Source organism: Pseudochaenichthys georgianus, chromosome 1, assembly GCF_902827115.2.
Source record: "Pseudochaenichthys georgianus chromosome 1, fPseGeo1.2, whole genome shotgun sequence".
Classification (NCBI taxonomy): Eukaryota; Metazoa; Chordata; class Actinopteri; order Perciformes; family Channichthyidae; genus Pseudochaenichthys; species Pseudochaenichthys georgianus.
This window is the reverse complement of record NC_047503.1, coordinates 32,599,305-32,619,374: the sequence shown is the minus strand read 5'-3', so window position 1 is coordinate 32,619,374 and position 20,070 is coordinate 32,599,305. Positions and strand designations below refer to the sequence as shown.

The 20,070-nt window shown below is 40.4% G+C and overlaps 2 protein-coding genes and 1 pseudogene across 2 annotated transcripts; 1 reads left to right on the top strand and 2 right to left on the bottom strand.

The window, feature by feature from the left end:
* Positions 1–213: 213 nt before the first annotated feature.
* On the bottom strand, positions 214–6,027 carry LOC117452732 (coiled-coil domain-containing protein 149-like). The gene is made up of 8 exons (XM_034091480.2): positions 6,010–6,027; positions 5,752–5,899; positions 2,990–3,017; positions 2,546–2,616; positions 2,250–2,397; positions 2,065–2,141; positions 1,232–1,297; positions 214–1,136 (listed from the first exon to the last, which is right to left on the bottom strand). The coding sequence occupies exons 1-8, from the start codon at positions 6,025–6,027 to the stop codon at positions 937–939; spliced, it is 756 nt and encodes a 251-aa protein (XP_033947371.1). The 3' UTR covers positions 214–936.
* Positions 6,028–6,314: 287 nt separating this feature from the next.
* On the top strand, positions 6,315–7,860 carry LOC117447262 (extracellular superoxide dismutase [Cu-Zn]-like). Its single transcript, XM_034083954.2, has 2 exons — positions 6,315–6,661; positions 7,114–7,860. The coding sequence occupies exons 1-2, from the start codon at positions 6,648–6,650 to the stop codon at positions 7,745–7,747; spliced, it is 648 nt and encodes a 215-aa protein (XP_033939845.1). The 5' UTR covers positions 6,315–6,647; the 3' UTR covers positions 7,748–7,860.
* Positions 7,861–9,934: 2,074 nt separating this feature from the next.
* Positions 9,935–17,949, bottom strand: LOC117447256 (coiled-coil domain-containing protein 149-B-like; annotated as a pseudogene).
* Positions 17,950–20,070: the final 2,121 nt, after the last annotated feature.

Here is a 20,070-nt window from a genome sequence, read left to right as displayed (position 1 = left end):
TACAATTACATTCTCCTTCAATGTTGGGTTCATAGTCAGTCTTAAGTAAATCTCAAAGACTGACATTTTGTGTCAATGCAGAGAAATCTAAATCTGGTCAAACTCTATGAAACACAAATTCCACAGCCCTTTTTTGATACTTTTTCAATTAACTTGAATCATAGTTCCTCCCGCTCTGATACAAACGCATTATAAAGCTTCAAACTTTCTGGCTAAGGTTTGGGTTTCCTGTTTTAGGAAGGAAGCTAATCTCTGCCAAAATGAGCTCCAAACAAGTTTTGGAGGCTGTTATAGCAGCGTATTGTTCAACAATCACATGTGGGTGTTACGCTCAGGTTTCAACATTCTTTGGACCATTTATACATAAGACTCAAAACAGATCAAATGAAAGCATAAATAACATTGTTGGTTACTGACAGTGGACATATAGATATTTGTTTTGTTTCTCAGGAGGCGTTCCCGTTCCTCTGACAGGGATATATTCATTTTTCTACTGTCAGTCAATCCTAACAACTCAGGTGTGTTTCATTATTCATAACAATGAATCAAGTAGCATTAATAATGTATCAATTATCCTCATGTTTCTGAGGATTTCTCATGGAAGACTTCACATTTCCTGACTTCCAAACATCTGTCTCCTCTGTAAGCTCTGTCTCCTGGTTTGACTGGACGTCCTCCTGCTCTTCTTCAGCAGGTGACATTGTGCTATTGATGTTTTCCTGTATCAAAATACACTCTGTTTCAACATTTTCAGTGCATTTCTCTGACTCTTCCTCACTTTCTCCTGTGGGGTCAGAGTTCTCTAAAGTTTGCTGTATGTGGCAGAGGTCTGACGGATGTTGTGTTGGAGAGGAAACACTCAAACACTCCTCTTCTCTTGAATGCTGAATGGTTAAATCCGTTGTGACCTGTGATTGGCCGATGTCAGGACACTCCTCACTGTCTGGTGTTTGTGTCTGAGGGCTGGCTGGCTGGCTCTTCCTCGGCTGGTTGGCACGTTTCCTCGCTGGACGCCGATGGTGCCTCCACGAGAGGCTCCTCTCCATTACCTGACACAGCGGGGGGTTCACTCTCTTGGATGGAGATTTCTGTGGAGCTCTGCTGATCCACGGCTATTTCTTCTGACACTTCATCACCTATATGAATAGAAGATTTAAGAAATGTAATCTCCGCATCACAGAACCATAGATGGCGTACACTGAGAGAAGTTTAGGGCACATTTATCCCTCACCTTCCTTTCCAGGAGACTCTGTTGTCTCCGCCTGCTGAGTGTTCAGGATGATGGTTTCTTTTCCTCCTATTATGACAAAATATAATTCAAAGTAAGCCTTAATAAAAGCATGAGACATCCAGAAAGCTGTATGCAGTGGTGGAAAATGACTAAGTCCATTTACTTTACTTATGTCCAATTTTTAATTATTTGTACTACATGAGAAATTCTACTCCACAAGTCAACAAATGTAGTTAGATTTATTTTATAATTTAAGTTACTGCTAATAATGCAACATATTAAAAACACCATATAATGTATTGAATTGAATAACAATTACTTGGTGATATTTATAAGTTATTAAGCAGTATTATTTAATAAAACATAATCTACACCTTTAAAATCTGCCACATTTAAGGGCGGTACATTTTAATGCATCAACAATTATTTTGGTACTTTAAGTATATTTTGATGCTAATCATTTTTAATTCAGAATTGCTACTTGTAATAAACTATTATTCTACATTTTCATTTGCTATTTCTATTAAAACATCGAGTATGAGTTTGAACAATGCTTGTCACTGTTGTATTGAATAGAAAAGAGTACATTAATTTGGGAAAGTATGAGAAGTTATTGAAGAAGATGAAGTTTGCATGTTAAAAAGTATTAAGAGAAAGTGAGAGAAACGTACTTCCATAAATTCCCAGAGACACATTATAAGTCAGGCCTTCAGGAAGCAAGAAGCAAAAGGACAGAAGGAAGGATAAGGCATGTCAATTATTGGAAAAAGCAAGTAGAATACACATTTCAATGAAGCACATTAGTTTCAGTATATTAAGATAATGGTGTTCACCTGGCAGGCTCCACAATCCAGACATTTCTAATGATTTTAGTTTCTTCTCCAGCTCTGCTACTCGGTTTCCCAGAATCCTAACAACAAAAAGGAACAAAAACAAAGATATTTTCATGTTTTCTTCCGGCCTTATTGATAGAGATTACAGTGTATTAGGTATGTGTGTTAGGTACAAGATTGAGTACTTGTTGATTTGGCGTTGGTGCTGAATAACCATGTTCTTGTCGTGGATGGTTTCCAGCAGAGCTGTGGCGAGGGACTTGAGGTCTGAGATGGACTGAGGAGTCACCGGCAAGCTGCAGCCGTTTTCTTCAGACAGTAACAATTCCTTCACTGCACACACATCATTATTCTCAGTTAAAATACAGTCACCATGTTAGGCTTTCTACAAATCAAGGGTTTCTAAAACTGCATTTTCCTTCAAAGCTTGTGTAAATGTCTACATGTGCATTTTGTTTTTAAAATATCTGATCCTTCTGACCTTGTTTAGCAGAGAGCACTACTGTTAGGTTTCCCACAGATTTGAGAGGTTTTCCTGCAGTCCAGCGCACTCTGAAATCAGAGGAAATTATTAGGCAAGAGGTTTGTGATCTGAGAGAAAGGTAGTTTGAAAAAAAAGAGGAAATTCACATTTAACATTTGCAAAAAGGGAAATGGTTTCATTTAATTAAGCAAGTGGAGCAAGTGGATTTCTTCTTGAAGTTGACAGAAACGCTCATGCAAATACCTGGGATATAATTATAATAATAATTATAATATTAGAAGCTAATCAATAAATGTACTTTCACATTTTATCATCATCTTTTTTAATTTACCAGCTGATTAAAGATAAATATATAATCCAAAGTTATAGATTGAACAATAAACTGTGAAACAACTGTTGCAGACACACTAACAGTGACATTTTTATTTTAAAGAAACAAACCTGTTCTCCATGCAGAGTGCATCGACGTCTAAAATACGTAATCAGAATACAAAAATCAAGTAACTGTATTCAGCTCGCGGTGCTAGTGACTTACCGCAGAGGTAGACATTAAGGGTAAAATGCCACTGGCCCTCTGTTCATATTTGGTTTATTAAAATAATGATATTGTGGTCATTGTTAAAAAATGTCTGCTATTTTTACGAGTATTATTATTTGTATAATGCGCTTTCTGCCTTCCTGTCATTAGGAGTTAGACATGTAATGGCTATGTAATTGATTTGATTAGAACCTTCATTATCCTAAACTGGTGGGACATTTCGCCAATACCTTTATGTTGTCTACTCTTCACTTACTTGTCAGCATAGGTCGGCATTGATGTACAAAGCCGACAGAAGACCTTGTTTATATTGGCATCATATTGAGAGGTGACGCGTCCTAAAACCAGGAAGTAGCTGCTGGTTCCCTCGACAAAAAGCAATGGGATTTCTCCACAGGGTTTTGGAAAATAGCTGGAAATAAGGTCTGTGGAAAACAAACCTATTTGATAAATGCACGTTTTGTTCAGCCGGATAATCTCCACATGTCTACCCTACTTTTATAATTTCCGAATCATAAATCTAATCGATAGATTATAAAAGGGTTTTAGGACACGTGACCGCACCACTAGAAGCCAACTCCATCGATCAAGCTGAAACTTTCTCTCCCTCTTCTTCTCATGCTCCCTGTCACTCTCCTTTAACTCCTCCGGTGACTTTCTTTTATTTGAAGATTGTTTTTTGCCCAGCGCTTGGCCGGTTACCGCTGGTATTAAAAACATTTTGGCGAATGGTTAGGTGGCGCGATAGTCTTTAGTGAAGGAGCACACTCACAGGAGCCTGCTCGCGCTGCGCTCCGCAGCAAACAGCAGTTTGCTTTTCACCCAACAACGACAACCGACTCACGGAACGCTATATTGTAGCGTTGATAAACGAAACAATTTAACTAAATTGCTAGTCAAAATACCAATACCACAGGACAATTTTTTTAAGGCAATATTTTTAGTGGCCCGAGCGCGGGCAAGTGGAAAGTACGTTATGCTGGCCCGGGGTGTCTAAATAGAGCTTTGTTTATAAATTACCTCGAGGGCCGTACCAAATGGTCTAGTGGTCCGTATACGGCCCGGGGGCCGGAGGTTCCCCACCCCTGCTTTAATATAAGTATTAGTATTAATATCATAACCAAAATGTCTGTGATTAACATTTTGTTTACAGACTGATCACTCAATGCTTCAAACTGTCCATCATCCTAAATAAACTAAAAGCAGTTTTTTGTTTTATTTAGATTATTGGCTATGTGGGAAAATACTGTGTTTGAAATGTATAATTTAAATTAGATTTAAATTATACATTATACAGCTAGATTAGTTAGCTTTTTTGTTATGTATATATTGTATTCCAGTCTCCCTTCAGATATGTTAAGTGGCATGTCATTCAACACAATGCTGCTCACCTCCTTCAGTTGGGAGAAAAGCTGGTTCAGGTTCAGCATTATGGGGGGACAGGGCTGCTGAGCCCAGAGATGGATCTGTTGGACCTGGCACCAGGGGGAGGGACAACTGATTTAGTATGAATAGGCGCTAAAAATGTGCCTGCATTTATTAAAGGTAGGTACGAATGGAGAAACCAGCTCAAGTGCGCTAGAATTTGAAAGTACACAACCGAAACAAATCTGCCCCTTCCTTCAGAGTTCCTTACAGAGCCCCTCCTCCAACACACACGAACCAATGAGGGCACGAGATAAGCTTGTGCACAGATGGAAGGCTGACAGGCAGGCATTTTTGCCGGGCCAGTTCAGATGATTGGTCGTGCTTTTTACAGTGCCACGGCTTCCACAGATGACATTTTTGTATGTATTTATTGTCAAAGCATTTAATATATTCATTGCTATCGGGATGTTAAGAGCATTCCATGGAATATAACAAAAAGTGTTTCTGAAGTGAATTACCTACCATACCTTTTAAATATCAGCTAAAAGAGCAGTGCAATTAAAGACCTCTGAATTTTCTGTAAATATATTATATGTATATATATATATATAATATATGTAAACAGTAGCCTACTTAATGTCAGTTTAGTAAACAAAAAAACATTAGCTAACAGACTAATTTCCACCACTCATGGACCACACCCACCTTTTCTTGTGAAAAACTGGGTGACATACTGTCGCCCTTTAGTCCCTCTCTCTTGTCTTTCTCTCCTTTCTCTTCTTTTCTGAGAGCCTGACTTTGTTGGTCGTTGAAACATGGTACAACACATGTATGTAGGCTAGCATCCCTCCTCACATGCTTTCACTCTCTGCAAGTGCCGGTGCCGCACCGCGTTTGGAGGCAGGACCAAACCATTACATGTAAATAGAAGGGGGTGTACAGAGGCTTTGGGTAATTAACTTTTGGAAGAAAATAAGTTAAATGAATCGTAAGTTTAGTGAGTAATTTATCAATATAACGTTCTATTAATGTTAATTATTGAGGATTGATGAAAGGTTACTTACATTCGCCACTGGGCTTACAACCAAACAGTCAGCCACGTAATGACAACAAAACAAAGGTCGGGGTCATTGGTCAAGCAACACACCAATCAACGAGCAGCAGTGAGCACACCTCAGGCTGTGTTTTTTATTTGTATTCTTTATTTCTGATTTATTTCACACAAAAAACATTGTGTGGAAACGTGTTCAGTTGCCTGCCCTGCGTTGGGGGGGGGGGGGGGGGGGTGCACAGTTACTCGTTTTGGGGGGCATGGCCCGCGAATGACCCATGAAGCCGACCCTGTTGTCACCTTGAGCTTCCACCAGGCGTTGTTTAAGCTCCTTCACCTCCTCAGAAAGTTCACTGCTCTTTTCTCTGTCCCTCAGTAGCTGGGATAAATTCACCTGAAGAGGACATGAAGATACGATCACTACCACTACACAGACTTATAATTGGTCTGTTACATTAATATATCCAGGATAAACAATTAAAGATATAGGCTACAGAACAATACTTTTATGTTAATAGCCATTTCAGCCATTTGGAGTGCACACACACACACACACACACACACACACACACACACACACACACACACACACACACACACACACACACACGTCACAATCACTTAGGCCTATACTTGATTCCTTTTCTCAGGAGGCAGAGTGGGATTTCCATCAAATATATTTTCTGTTCTGTCATTTATTCCTTCCATTTTAAAGTTTGGCTGCATGCAGCACGGTAATTGGCTGCTGGAGAATGAGATGAAATGTAATAGGTTAAAGAGACGCCCGTGATGAGCTGATTATATGCAGCTGCGGAGTGAATGTATAGTATATAGGCCTACCCAGTCTTCCTGAAAGAACTTGCGCTGAACTTCATATCCACTATAAACACGAAGGACGAGTTTTTGTTCGAAGAAGGCAAGTTAGATTCAGCAGCACGTTTGGAAGAAGTTGCATTATGTCTAACTCGTGAAAAGACGGTGCTCCACCCTCAGCAAACAGTAAACAACGCCTACTAGACAGTTTATACAAGATTTGTTTTGAATTTTTTTTGCGTTTGGACTCGACAGGCTTCAACAGGGTAGAGTGTATCATCAGTAAAGACCTTTCAACAAGTCATTTTTGTTGGGATTTGTTGCCTAACATGCGTCTACACGGGTAAGTCGATGTTAGGCTGCCTGAAGTCTGCGTTTTGGTCTTAATTAATTCCATCTGCAAAGTAAAATATTGCGACATTGTATTTATTTATCGTGTAGCCGACACTTCATTTAGCTTTTTCAGATGTGATAACCTAAAGATATGACGATAATGTGACTGTCTTACTGAAACCACCCAATTGTATTAAAAGTAGCTCAAACATTTCTGCAATATTAAAATCCTTCTAACATGTTGGAGAATAACCCCATAATGTGAGTTGTTTTTACCTTGTTGTTTTCCCGAACGGCTTTGAATAATGCATGACTTTTACCAGGAACAGAGTAGTTATACAAATGCTGCTACTTTAACTTAAATGTAAGGAATCTAAATACAGCAATCATGTTTATTGTCATGCAACACATGATGAGTTTATCCATTTGAGGCACTCTCCTAACACTTTTAACATTTTTCAGGTCAATGAATATACTAGGAGCAGCAGTGTTGGTTCTGCTGGCCGGCTGTCAGCAATGTGTCTCCACTGACACTCCACCAGAGGTCAGGCAGAACAATAGTACTCTGTACGCAGCCTGCAAAATGAGACCCAGCACCTCACTCCCTGAAGGCCTGCCAAAAGTGTACGGTCACGTGCTGTTTAAGCAGGACTATCCTGAGGGGGAACTCAAGGTGCTCCTTCAGTTCAGTGGCTTCCCCACAGACAGCGCCCCAGTGCCCAGAGCGGTGCACATCCATCAGTTTGGAGACCTGAGCCAGGGGTGTGACTCCACTGGAGGCCACTACAACCCACACAGCGTACATCACCCAGACCACCCTGGGGACTTCGGTAACTTTGTGGCTCAGAAAGGAAAGATCAATACGATGATAGAGTCTGAGGCCACGCTGTTCACAGGGCTGTCTGTGATTGGAAGAGCCGTGGTGATCCATGAGAGGGAGGACGACTTGGGGAGTGGGGGAGACGCTGGGAGCCTGCTGAGTGGAAACGCAGGCCGGAGGCTTGGCTGCTGCATCATTGGGATTTCTCCCCCCAGCCTCTGGAATATGAAGTATGAGGTGTATAATAAACGTAAGCTTGTGGATGCTGGCATGTAGGACAATTAAAGAGATTTTTCCTTGATTGGATCCATTGTGTGGCTTATAAAAAATGGTGGGAAAGTGTCTTGAGAATTCAACTGCTCCAAAAATAAAATAAATGCTTCCTTTAATCCTTGCTGATTTTCTGACTTTTCCTTAAACACCATCGGTTTACATTTTACTTTATGACCAAAGTAACGACACTACCCGAGCCAGGGGCGGACTGGGACTACAAATCATCCCGGGACTCTCGACCGGCCCACTTCGGTACCGCCGGCCCACGCGGTGCCGCAAGTAAATACCGCTAGTAAATTGTCGACGGGGGGTGTGTGCTAGTGACTTACCGCAGAGGTAGACATTAAGGGTAAAATTGACTTGTATTGTCACTGGCCCCACCATTGTAACCACTGGCCCGGAGCATTCGTCCAAAAACAAATCGACTAATAATGAAGAAAATTAACACATTTGTTGCAATAGTAATGTATGCACTAACTACATTACTACTTTACTACAACATTTGAATCATCAGTTCTTCCTCATTTCCCTCAATTGTTCATATTTGGTTTATTAAAATAATGATATTGTGGTCATTGTTAAAAAATGTCTGCTATTATGAGATTATTTGTATAATGCACTTTCTGCCTTCCTGTCATTAGGAGTTAGACATGTAATGGCTATTAATTGATTTGATTAGAACCTTCATTATCCTAAACTGCTGGGACATTTCGCCAATACCTTTATATTGTCTACTCGTCTTCACTTACTTGTCAGCATAGGTCGGCATTGATGTACAGAGCCGACAGAAGACCTTGTTTATACTGGCATCATATTGAGATGTGCAGTGACGTGTCCTGAAACCAGGAAGTAGCTGCTGGTTCCCTCCACAGAAAGGATTTCTCCACAGGGTTTTGGAAAATAGCTGGAAATAATGTCTGTGGAAAACAAACCTGTTTGATCAATGCACGTTTTGTTCAGCCGGATAATCTCCACATGTCTACCCTACTTTTATAATTTTCGAATCATAAATCTAATCTATAGATTATAAAGGGTTTTAGGACGCGTCACTGCACCACTAGAAGCCAACTCCATCCATCAAGCTGAAACGTTCTCTCCCTCTTCTTCTCCTCTCCCTCTCCTTTAACTCCTCCGGTGACTTTCTTTTATTTGAAGATTGTTTTTTGCCCGGCGCTTGGTCGGTTACCGCTGGTGTTAAAAACATTTTGGCGAAATAGTGAAGGTGCGCGCTGCCGCTCACGGGAGCCTGCTTGCGCTGCGCTCCGCAGCAAACAGCTGTTTGCTTTTCACCCAACAACGACAACCGACTCACGGAACGCTATGTTGTAGCGTTCATAAACGAAACAATTTAACTAAATTGCTAGTCAAAATACCAATACCACAGGACAATATTTTTAAAGCAATATTTTTAGTGGCCCGAGTGGGCAAGTGGAAAGTACGTTATGCTGGCCCGGGGTGTCTAAATAGAGCTTCCGGGCCAGCGGGCCATTTAATATCGAGCCCTGCCGGTTACCGGGCGGCCCACATCGTCCGACCGGCCCACTTCAGTACCGGCCCATCGGGATTCGTCCCGATGGCCAGTCCGCCCCTGACCAGAGCTAAGAAGGTTAACATGGTATTCATTACAAATGCATACATTTGCATGTGAATGTCATTTCAAATATATTATCACACTTACAAAAACCTCTTACATCTGTGCAGTGCAGGTTTCTATATGATTCTATACTTAAACATGTTTTTATTCAGTTAAATCATTTATTTTACTGAAATAAATATGGTTGTGGTATTTCTTTCTGATGAGTTAATACTTTTTGCTACAAAACATGACCAAAACGTCAGTGCTGGTAATGTTGTGGGTTCTGTGTAACAGACTAGTTAGTTCACTAAATGTTATCTTCACTACATTTGTTCAGTCAACTGTCCTTAATAGTGTCATGCAGCATTCTATATAGCTGTGATACATTTGTTTGTGAAAGTGTTTAGCAAAAAAGCAAACATATCCCACATTTTATCATTTAGGAGAATAATAAATGAAGTGCTTTGGAAATGTTTGCATTGTTTTTAAAGAAAATAAAGTTGCTGCTTAAGCTAAACATCTGGCTGATTTATTTGTTGTTGTAGGGATTTAACATGGTTTTCTAAATGTGGACAGAGGTAGAAAGATAAAGGAGAAATCCTAAGCAACACCTCTTTAAGTTCATGACAAATGCAATTACACGTGTCCCTTTATTTTTGTGTTAGTTCTATAGAAAACCTAAATCAGTGTCTTATTCCAGAGTCAACATTAGACATGTTATTACAATTACATTCTCCTTCAATGTTGGGTTCATAGTCAGTCTTAAGTAAATCTCAAAGACTGACATTTTGTGTCAATGCAGAGAAATCTAAATCATCCCACCTGGTCAAACTCTATGAAACACAAATTCCACAGCCCTTTTTTGCTACTTTTTAAATGAACTTGAATCATAGTTCCTCCCGCTCTGATAAAAACGCATTATAAAGCTTCAAACTTTCTGGTTAAGGTTTGGGTTTCCTGTTTTAGGAAGGAAGCTAATCTCTGCCAAAATGAGCTCCAAACAAGTTTTGCAGGCTGTTATAGCAGCGTATTGTTCAACAATCACATGTGGGTGTTACGCTCAAGTTTCAACATTCTCTGGACCATTTATACATAAGACTCAAAACAGATCAAATTAAAGCATAAATAACATTGTTGGTTACTGACAGTGGACATATAGATATTTGTTTTGTTTCTCAGGAGGCGTTCCCGTTCCTCTGACAGGGATATATTCATTTTTCTACTGTCAGTCAATCCTAACAACTCAGGTGTGTTTCATTATTCATAACAATGAATCAAGTAGCATTAATAATGTATCAATTATCCTCATGTTTCTGAGGATTTCTCCTGATGCTCTGAACCACGAGAGCGGCTCATGGAAGACTTCACATTTCCTGACTTACAAACATCTGTCTCCTCTGTAAGCTCTGTTTTACAGAGCTTACTGTAACTGGACGTCCTCCTGCTCTTCTTCAGCAGGTGACATTGTGCTATTGATGTTTTCCTGTATCAAAATACACTCTGTTTCAACATTTTCAGTGCATTTCTCTGACTCTTCCTCACTTTCTCCTGTGGGGTCAGAGTTCTCTAAAGTTTGCTGTATGTGGCAGAGGTCTGACGGATGTTGTGTTGGAGAGGAAACACGCACACACTCCTCTTCTCTTGACTGCTGAATGGTTAAATCCGTTGTGACCTGTGATTGGCCGATGTCAGGAGACTCCTCACTGTCTGGTGTTTGTGTCTGAGGGCTGGCTGGCTGGCTCTTCCTCGGCTGGTTGGCACGTTTCCTCGCTGGACGCCGATGGTGCCTCCACGAGAGGCTCCTCTCCATTACCTGACACAGCGGGGGGTTCACTCTCTTGGATGGAGATTTCTGTGGAGCTCTGCTGATCCACGGCTATTTCTTCTGACACTTCATCACCTATATGAATAGAAGATTTAAGAAATGTAATCTCCGCAACACAGAACCATAGATGGCGTACACTGAGAGAAGTTTAGGGCACATTTATCCCTCACCTTCCTTTCCAGGAGACTCTGTTGTCTCCGCCTGCTGAGTGTTCAGGATGATGGTTTCTTTTCCTCCTATTATGACAAAATATAATTCAAAGTAAGCCTTAATAAAAGCATGAGACATCCAGAAAGCTGTATGCTGTGGTGGAAAATGACTAAGTTCATTTACTTTACTTATGTCCAATTTTTAATTATTTGTACTACATGAGAAATTCTACTCCACAAGTCAACAAATGTAGTTAGATTTATTTTATAAGTTAAGTTACTGCTAATAATGCAACATATTAAAAACACCATATAATGTATTGAATTGAATAACAATTACTTGGTGATATTTATAAGTTATTAAGCAGTATTATTTAATAAAACATAATCTACACCTTTAAAATCTGCCACATTTAAGGGTGGTACATTTTAATGCAACAATTATTTTGGTACTTTAAGTATATTTTGATGCTAATCATTTTTAATTCAGAATTGCTACTTGTAATAAACTATTATTCTACATTTTCATTTGCTATTTCTATTAAAACATCGAGTATGAGTTCCAACAATGCTTGTCACTGTTGTATTGAATAGAAAAGAGTACATTAATTTGGGAAAGTATGAGAAGTTATTGAAGAAGATGAAGTTTGCATGTTAAAAAGTATTAAGAGAAAGTGAGAGAAACGTACTTCCATAAATTCCCAGAGACACATTATAAGTCAGGCCTTCAGGAAGCAAGAAGCAAAAGGACAGAAGGAAGGATAAGGCATGTCAATTATTGGAAAAAGCAAGTAGAATACACATTTCAATGAAGCACATTAGTTTCAGTATATAATAGGGGACCTATCATGCAAAATGCACTTTTGTACGTCTTTTATGCATGAATATGTGTCCCCTGTGTGTCAGGGAACTCACCAAGTGTCAGAAAACACAACCCTCTCTCTTTTCCTCCATACCCAAATCTCTAAAAACGGGGCTGCAATGGAGCTGATACAGATTTGAATTTTTCTGATGTCAGAAAAGGGGTGCTCCGCCGATATGGGCAACTCTCCACCTATCAGGGTAATGAGAGGTTGGGCCACGGCCATTGCCACTCGAAAGCACTGGAGACGCTGTAGTACATACAGTGGGACAAAAAAGTATTTAGTCAGCCACCAATTGTGCAAGTTCTCCCACTTAAAAAGATGAGAGGCCTGTAATTGTCATCCTAGGTATACCTCAACTATGAGAGACAATATGAGACAAAAATTCCTCCATGCAGATCTCCTCTAGAGTAGTGATGTTTTGGGGCTGTCGCTGGGCAACACGGACTTTCAACTCCCTCCAAAGATTTTCTATGGGGTTGAGATCTGGAGACTGGCTAGGCCACTCCAGGACCTTGAAATGCTTCTTACGAAGCCACTCCTTCGTTGCCCGGGCGGTGTGTTTGGGATCATTGTCATGCTGAAAGACCCAGCCACGTTTCATCTTCAATGCCCTTGCTGATGGAAGGAGGTTGTCACTCAAAATCTCACCATACATGGCCCCAGTCATTCTTTCCTTTACACGGATCAGTCGTCCTGGTCCCTTTGCAGAAAAGCAGCCCCAAAGCATGATGATTCCACCCCCATGTTTCATAGTAGGTATGGTGTTCTTTGGATGCAACTCAGCATTCTTTCTCCTCCAAACACATCTACTTGAGTTTTTAGCAAAAAGTTCTATTTTGGTTTCATCTGACCATATGACATTCTCCCAATCCTCTTCTGGATCATCTAAATGCTCTCTAGCAAACTTCAGACGGGCCTGGACATGTACTGGCTTAAGCAGGGGGACACGTCTGGCACTGCAGGATTTGAGTCCCTGGCAGCGTAGTGTGTTACTGATGGTAGCCTTTGTTACTTTGGTCCCAGCTCTCTGCAGGTCATTGACTGGGTCCCCCCGTGTGGTTCTGGGATTTTTGCTCACCGTTCTTGTGATCATTTTGACCCCACAGGGTGAGATCTTGCGTGGAGCCCCAGATCAAGGGAGATTATCAGTGGTCTTGTATGTCTACCATTTTCTAATAATTGCTCCCACAGTTGATTTCTTCACACCAAGCTGCTTACCTATTGCAGATTCAGTCTTCCCAGCCTGGTGCAGGTCTACAATTTTGTTTCTGGTGTCCTTTGACAGATCTTTGGTCTTCGCCATAGTGGAGTTTGGAGTGTGACTGTTTGAGGTTGTGGACAGGTGTCTTTTATACTGATAACGAGTTCAAACAGGTGCCATTAATACAGTTAACAAGTGGAGGACAGAGGAGGCTCTTAAAGAAGAAGTTACAGGTCTGTGAGAGCCAGAAATCTTGTTTGTTTGTAGGTGACCAAATACTTATTTTACCGAGGAATTTACCAATAAATTCATTAAAAATCCTACAATGTGATTTCCTGGATTCTTTCCCCCCATTCTGTCTCTCATAGTTGAAGTGTACCTAGGATGAAAATTACAGGCCTCTATCATCTTTTTAAGTGGGAGAACTTCCACAATTGGTGGCTGACTAAATACTTGTTTGCCCCACTGTATGCCAGGCCTGTAAGTCTGTCAGGCTGTAGTCTGCCACAAAAGCAGCTAGGAAGACTTCCCGCGCATGGTTGCCATGGTTGCCATGGTTGCCCTTCTGTTTATTCTCCGCTGTGGACGCTCTGGCTCTTTTTCTCCCTCCCCGAGGCAAGCGTTTGCTCCTGCTGCTGTAATTCAATGCAATCCCTCCCGGAGGTAAGTGCTGTAATTCTCTCCGGTAGTCCACTAGCAGATGACAAACACCCTCCTCTCCACCTCTTCCAAGGGACGAGGGGACCGTGCGGCAGAGTTTCAGTTAGATTTTTTTCCGCTGGTCAACATGTCCGTTAAAGTTTAAATCTTCCGGACAAAGTTAGAAAAGTGCCGGTCAAAGGTCTTCTTGGTTATTTATTGAGCTTTAAAACAAATGAATAATGACTCTATATAATATTATAAGAATAATACACGGAGGACGGAGCCTCTCTTTTCCTCCCCCTCTTCTGAGAGCCCAGCTGCTGATCTTTGAGCACACCCCCCTCTCCTGCAGGGGGGGCGTGGTCAGCTCCAGCTCATTTGCATTAAAGCTACGTCACAGAATCAGCCCTTGCAAAAACAGGGCTGGAAAAGAGCAAATAGAGCTAAATGAGGCATGGCTAAAATGCATGATCTGTTTGGTATTTTGAAAAAAAAACTTCACAGACATGTTTTATATAGGTAGGTATGGCCCTACAATATACTATTCAAATATAGCATAATAGGTCCACTTTAAGATAATGGTGTTCACCTGGCAGGCTCCATAATCCAGACATTTCTAATGATTTTAGTTTCTTCTCCAGCTCTGCTACTCGGTTTCCCAGAATCCTAACAACTGGACTGAGGAGTCACCGGCAAGCTGCAGCCGTTTTCTTCAGACAGTAACAATTCCTTCACTGCACACACATCATTATTCTCAGTTAAAATACAGTCACCATGTTAGGCTTTCTACAAATCAAGGGTTTCTAAAACTGCATTTTCCTTCAAAGCTTGTGTAAATGTCTACATGTGCATTTTGTTTTTAAAATATCTGATCCTTCTGACCTTGTTTAGCAGAGAGCACCCCAGTCAGTGCACTACTGTTAGGTTTCCCACAGATTTTAGAGGTTTTCCTGCAGTCCAGCGCACTCTGAAATCAGAGGAAATTATTAGGCAAGAGGTTTGTGATCTGAGAGAAAGGTAGTTAAAAAAAAAAGGAAATTCACATTTAACATTTGCAAAAAGGGAAATGGTTTCATTTAATTAATAAGTAGTTAAAAATACTGTAAGAGTAAGATATTTAACAAATAAGAAAATCACAATAAAATATGTTGCTACCTTGTACTTCACCAGGTTTGATTTGAGCAAGTGGATTTCTTCTTGAAGTTGACAGAAACGCTCATGCAAATACCTGGGATATAATTATAATAATAATTATAATATTAGAAGCTAATCAATAAATGTACTTTCACATTTTATCATCTTTTTTAATTTACCAGCTGATTAAAGATAAATATATAATCCAAAGTTATAGATTGAACAATAAACTGTGAAACAACTGTTGCAGACACTCTAACAGTGACATTTTTATTTTAAAGAAACAAACCTGTTCTCCATGCAGAGTGCATCGACGTCTAAAATGCATATCTCATCGTTGCCCAGGATGTGGTTGATCTCCGCATTGAGCCGATGAGCCTTCTGCTGAAACACGTCCCGCTCCGCTCGAACGTCCTGAAGCTCGTCTGTGAGCGACTTCACGCTGTGCTCCAGGAACTCATTCTGCAGACACACAAAACATACCAATACATTTGTGAAACACATTGTAAGTTCACCTCTCTAAGAAAGCCTCCTATTGTTGGATAGTGTTAGTAAGAAAAACTAACTATGTCAGGTTGGACTACATTTAAATCTAATAGCAAAGTTGTTGACATTAGGAGGTCTTTTTGCTTTGAATAAGTTTAACCAGGTCATAAATACAATGTCTCTCTGTACTTACATACTGTTACAAAACTAATGTTCATATTTTAAATGCAGGATTTTAAGAACATTTTTACAAGTACTACTTCTGTTAAATGTCATGATGCGTTCACCAAAAAGCCATTAACTGAAAGTCACCTTCATAATCTAAATGATTGCATTAAAACAAATAAACAACAGGAAGCAGCCCTCTCACCTGCTCTCCGGCTCTTTCTAACTGTCGGACCAGATCCTCTCGCTCATGAGCAGGAAAGTGTCGAGTGCCGACCTCCTCGTCTCCAAGCCTCTGTTTGGTGATGGGCATTCGTAAAAGCTGTTGGGAGAGAGATACATCGTTTTGTATTTTGCAGTTTTCTGCTTTATTTAATCTGATAAATCTCTTTTTCTGCATGAACTTTTATGCCGACTCAAATCAGATACATGTATTCATAACTATAAACGTTGGTAATATATGCAAGACCGAAAAAGAGAACTATTCATATTTAATTTAATTGCAATGTCCATTATGTTGAACAGTGTTTACCTTGTTGTCACCCAGGGTCGGCTCTAGAACAAATCGAATGGGGGGGAAATCATTTCAATTCAATTCAAAACCTTTATTTATCCAGGTAAAATCCCATTAAGATCAATGATCTCTTTTTCAAGGGAGACCTGCAGTAGTAGGTTCCACAAGAAGACATAAAAACATAAACAACAGAACAACAAAAGGACATCATACAGCAAAATGTACAGGGATTACAATTTACATATTAACCACATGTACAGGTACCAACAGCATCTGATTTTGTAGCATCCAACCGAGCTTTAAAAACATGTAGTGGTACTAGCTTGGTAATTTTCCATTCTTTTTGCAGACTGTTCCATGTTAGTGGAGCTGCACATCTAAAAGCTTTCTTCCCTAAGACAGTCCTAGCACTTTGCACATTTAATAAAACCACAGCATGCGATCTCAGGCAATAAGTACTTTCAATTCGCAGAGAGATCAGGGAGCAGATATAAGATGGTAGTTTATCCAACATGGCTTTGTAAATGAAAAAGTACCAGTGACTGAGCCTCCGTACAGTAAGTGATGGCAAAACCGCCTTGGTATACAGGGTACAGTGATGCGTAAGTGCTTTACAAGTTGTCAAAAATCTCAGTGCACTGTGATACGCAGCATCGAACTTGCTCAGGTAATTGGCAGGTGCATTCATATATAACAAATCACCATAGTCCAGCACAGGTAAAAAGGTCACAGTGACTAGCCTTTTCCTGGCCTCAAGCGAGAAACAGGACTTGTTTCTGAAAAAGAACCCTAGCCTAACCCTCAGCTTTTTAAGCAGGTTATTGACATGAAGTTTCAAAGAAAGACAATCATCAAGCCAGATACCAAGGTATTTGTAACAGGCAACAACTTCAAGTTTTGTTCCTTGCGTAGTTACAATATCTAAAACAGGCTCTGGTGTCTTTTTTGCTTTTGAAAAGAGCATTACCTTGGTTTTATCCACATTTAAAAGAAGCTTTAATTCAGAGAGCTGAGTCTGAATAGTGTTAAAAACAGCCTGTAATTTAACAACAGCCTCTTTAATGGAGGGACCTGCACAATACATCACAGTATCATCCGCATTAAAAATGTAAAGTAGCTTCATCCACATTATCACCTACGCTGTTAATATATATGGAGAATAAAAGTGGTCCTAAAACAGAACCTTGTGGTACACCATTAGAAATGTGTAACCACTCAGAACTGAAGACAGTCCATCAAAATGAACACATTGGGACCTTTCAGAGAGGTAGTTCACAAACCACCCCACTGCATGGCTGGACATGCCTTTACTGAGTAGCCTCTGCTTTAAAATGCGATGATCAACGGTGTCAAACGCTTTGGAAAGGTCAATAAACAGAGCTGCACAACTCTGCTTATTATCTAAAATACTAGTAATGTCATTTACCACTTTCATTGTCGCAGTGATGGTGCTGTGCTTCTTTCTGAATCCTGACTGATGTTTAGACAGGATATCATTTATACATAAAAACTCCTTTACTTGTTCACTCACAAGTCGTTCGAGCACCTTAGCCAGAACTGACAATTTAGAGATTGGCCTATAGTTATTTAAAATAGTTGCCTCCCCTCCTTTCAGTAAAGGAAAGACATAAGCAGACTTCCATACTTTTGGAATTGTATTTGTGCTGAGGGAGAGGTTAAAAAGAGAAGTAAGAGGTGGAGCAATAAAATCTGCAGCTATCTTTAAAAGAAAGGTTCTAAGTTGTCCGGGCCAGCCGGTTTCCTAGGATCTAACTTGGATAATGCTTCATGAACAATACCAATAGTTAAAGGAGTAAAACTGAAAGGGTTTTCCAGACCACATTGTTCAGAGTCAAGGATTGGAGCGTTCACAGAAGCAGAAGTACAGTCAGTGACAGAATCAAACAGAGAGCCACAAGACACAAAATGCTTATTAAAGCAATTTAGCATAGTAGCCCTGTCTGATATAATGCCAGATGCTGTGGTGAGGCATGGAGGTAGCTCATTTGGGATATCACCAGTGGAAATCGATTTTATGGCTTTCCAAAATTTCCTAGGATTATTCAGGTTTTCTGTGGTAACCGACAAATAGTACTTTGATTTAGCACTTTTTATTTGAGATGTGAAGCTATTTCTTAGCTTACCACGGGGGGCACACACTGCCGTCAACAACCAACACACAAACACCATCGCAACTTCAATTTCAAAACATGCTGAAAAGTCTCTTGTTTTCACACACATTGCAGGGATGTAGTGCTATTTTATAGCGCACCTATGACTTGTGCATACATGCACGGTTGTGGCACGACCACCAAAACAGAAACATATGAACATATAAAAAGTGTGCAAATGTTTAGTATCCTAGCCATGTGTACATGGTTTAGGTGGGTGATGGAACTAACATCCTGTAAGGGAAGATTTAAATATTGAAGTTAAAAGCATCAATCTGGTGCACTTTGAGAGCAACATTAAGAGATCTATGGATACATCTGTCAACACCCATATGAAACAGAACTGTAAGCAGATTTACTTTTCTTTATTTTACAAATCACTCCCCTTTAAACTGTATTCTTATGTTACTGTCCTGTAGTATTTCATACCTGTTTTTCATGTATTCTCTTATTTTTTAATAACTACAATGATCATATCAAGGTGTTCCTCGGAAATACTTCTTTACATAAAGGTGACAAAACCGTTTGAGACCCACTGAGATAACTTAAGTTCTTTATCACACTGACAGTCCTCCTGACCTTACCTCACTGAGCTGTAGTTATCTGAGCCTCTCAGTCTGACAGGAGAGGACTCTCCTCCACACTTGTTGTAGAAACAGCTCTTTATATCCGTTAGCATAGCTAGCTAACCAGATGCTAACAACAACAAAATGCGCTCATGCCACACATACATAGCCGAGCTTGAATGACACACAGAGACCCCGAAGTACTTGTACTGTCTGTATCATATTATTTTCGATGGCTTTACTGTATATTCAGTATAATAGATGAACAGATCGCCACTGGGCTTACAACCAAACAGTCAGCCAACAAAACAAACAAAACAAAGGTCGGGGTCATTGGTCAAGCAACACACCAATCAGCAGCAGTGAGCACACCTCAGGTTGTGTTTTTTATTTGTATTCTTTATTTCTGATTTATTTCACACAAAAAACATTGTGTGGAAACGTTTTCACTTGCCTGCCCTGCGTTGGGGGGGGGGGGGGGGGGGGGTGCACAGTTACTCGTTTTGGGGGGCATGGCCCGCGAATGACCCATGAAGCCGACCCTGTTGTCACCTTGAGCTTCCACCAGGCGTTGTTTCAGCTCCTTCACCTCCTCAGAAAGTTCACTGCTCTTTTCTCTGTCCCTCAGTAGCTGGGCTAAATTCACCTGAAGAGGACATGAAGATACGATCACTACCACTACACAGACTTATAATTGATCTGTTACATTAATATATACACGATAAACAATTAAAGATATAGGCTACAGAACAATACTTGTACGTTAATAGCCATTTCAGCCATTTGGAGTACACACACACACACACACACACACACACACACACACACACACACACACACACACACACACACACACACACACACACACACACACACACACACACACACACACACACACACACACACACACACACACACACACACACACACACACACACACACACACACACACACACACACACACACACACACACACACACACACACACACACACACACACACACACACACACACACAATCACTTAAGCCTA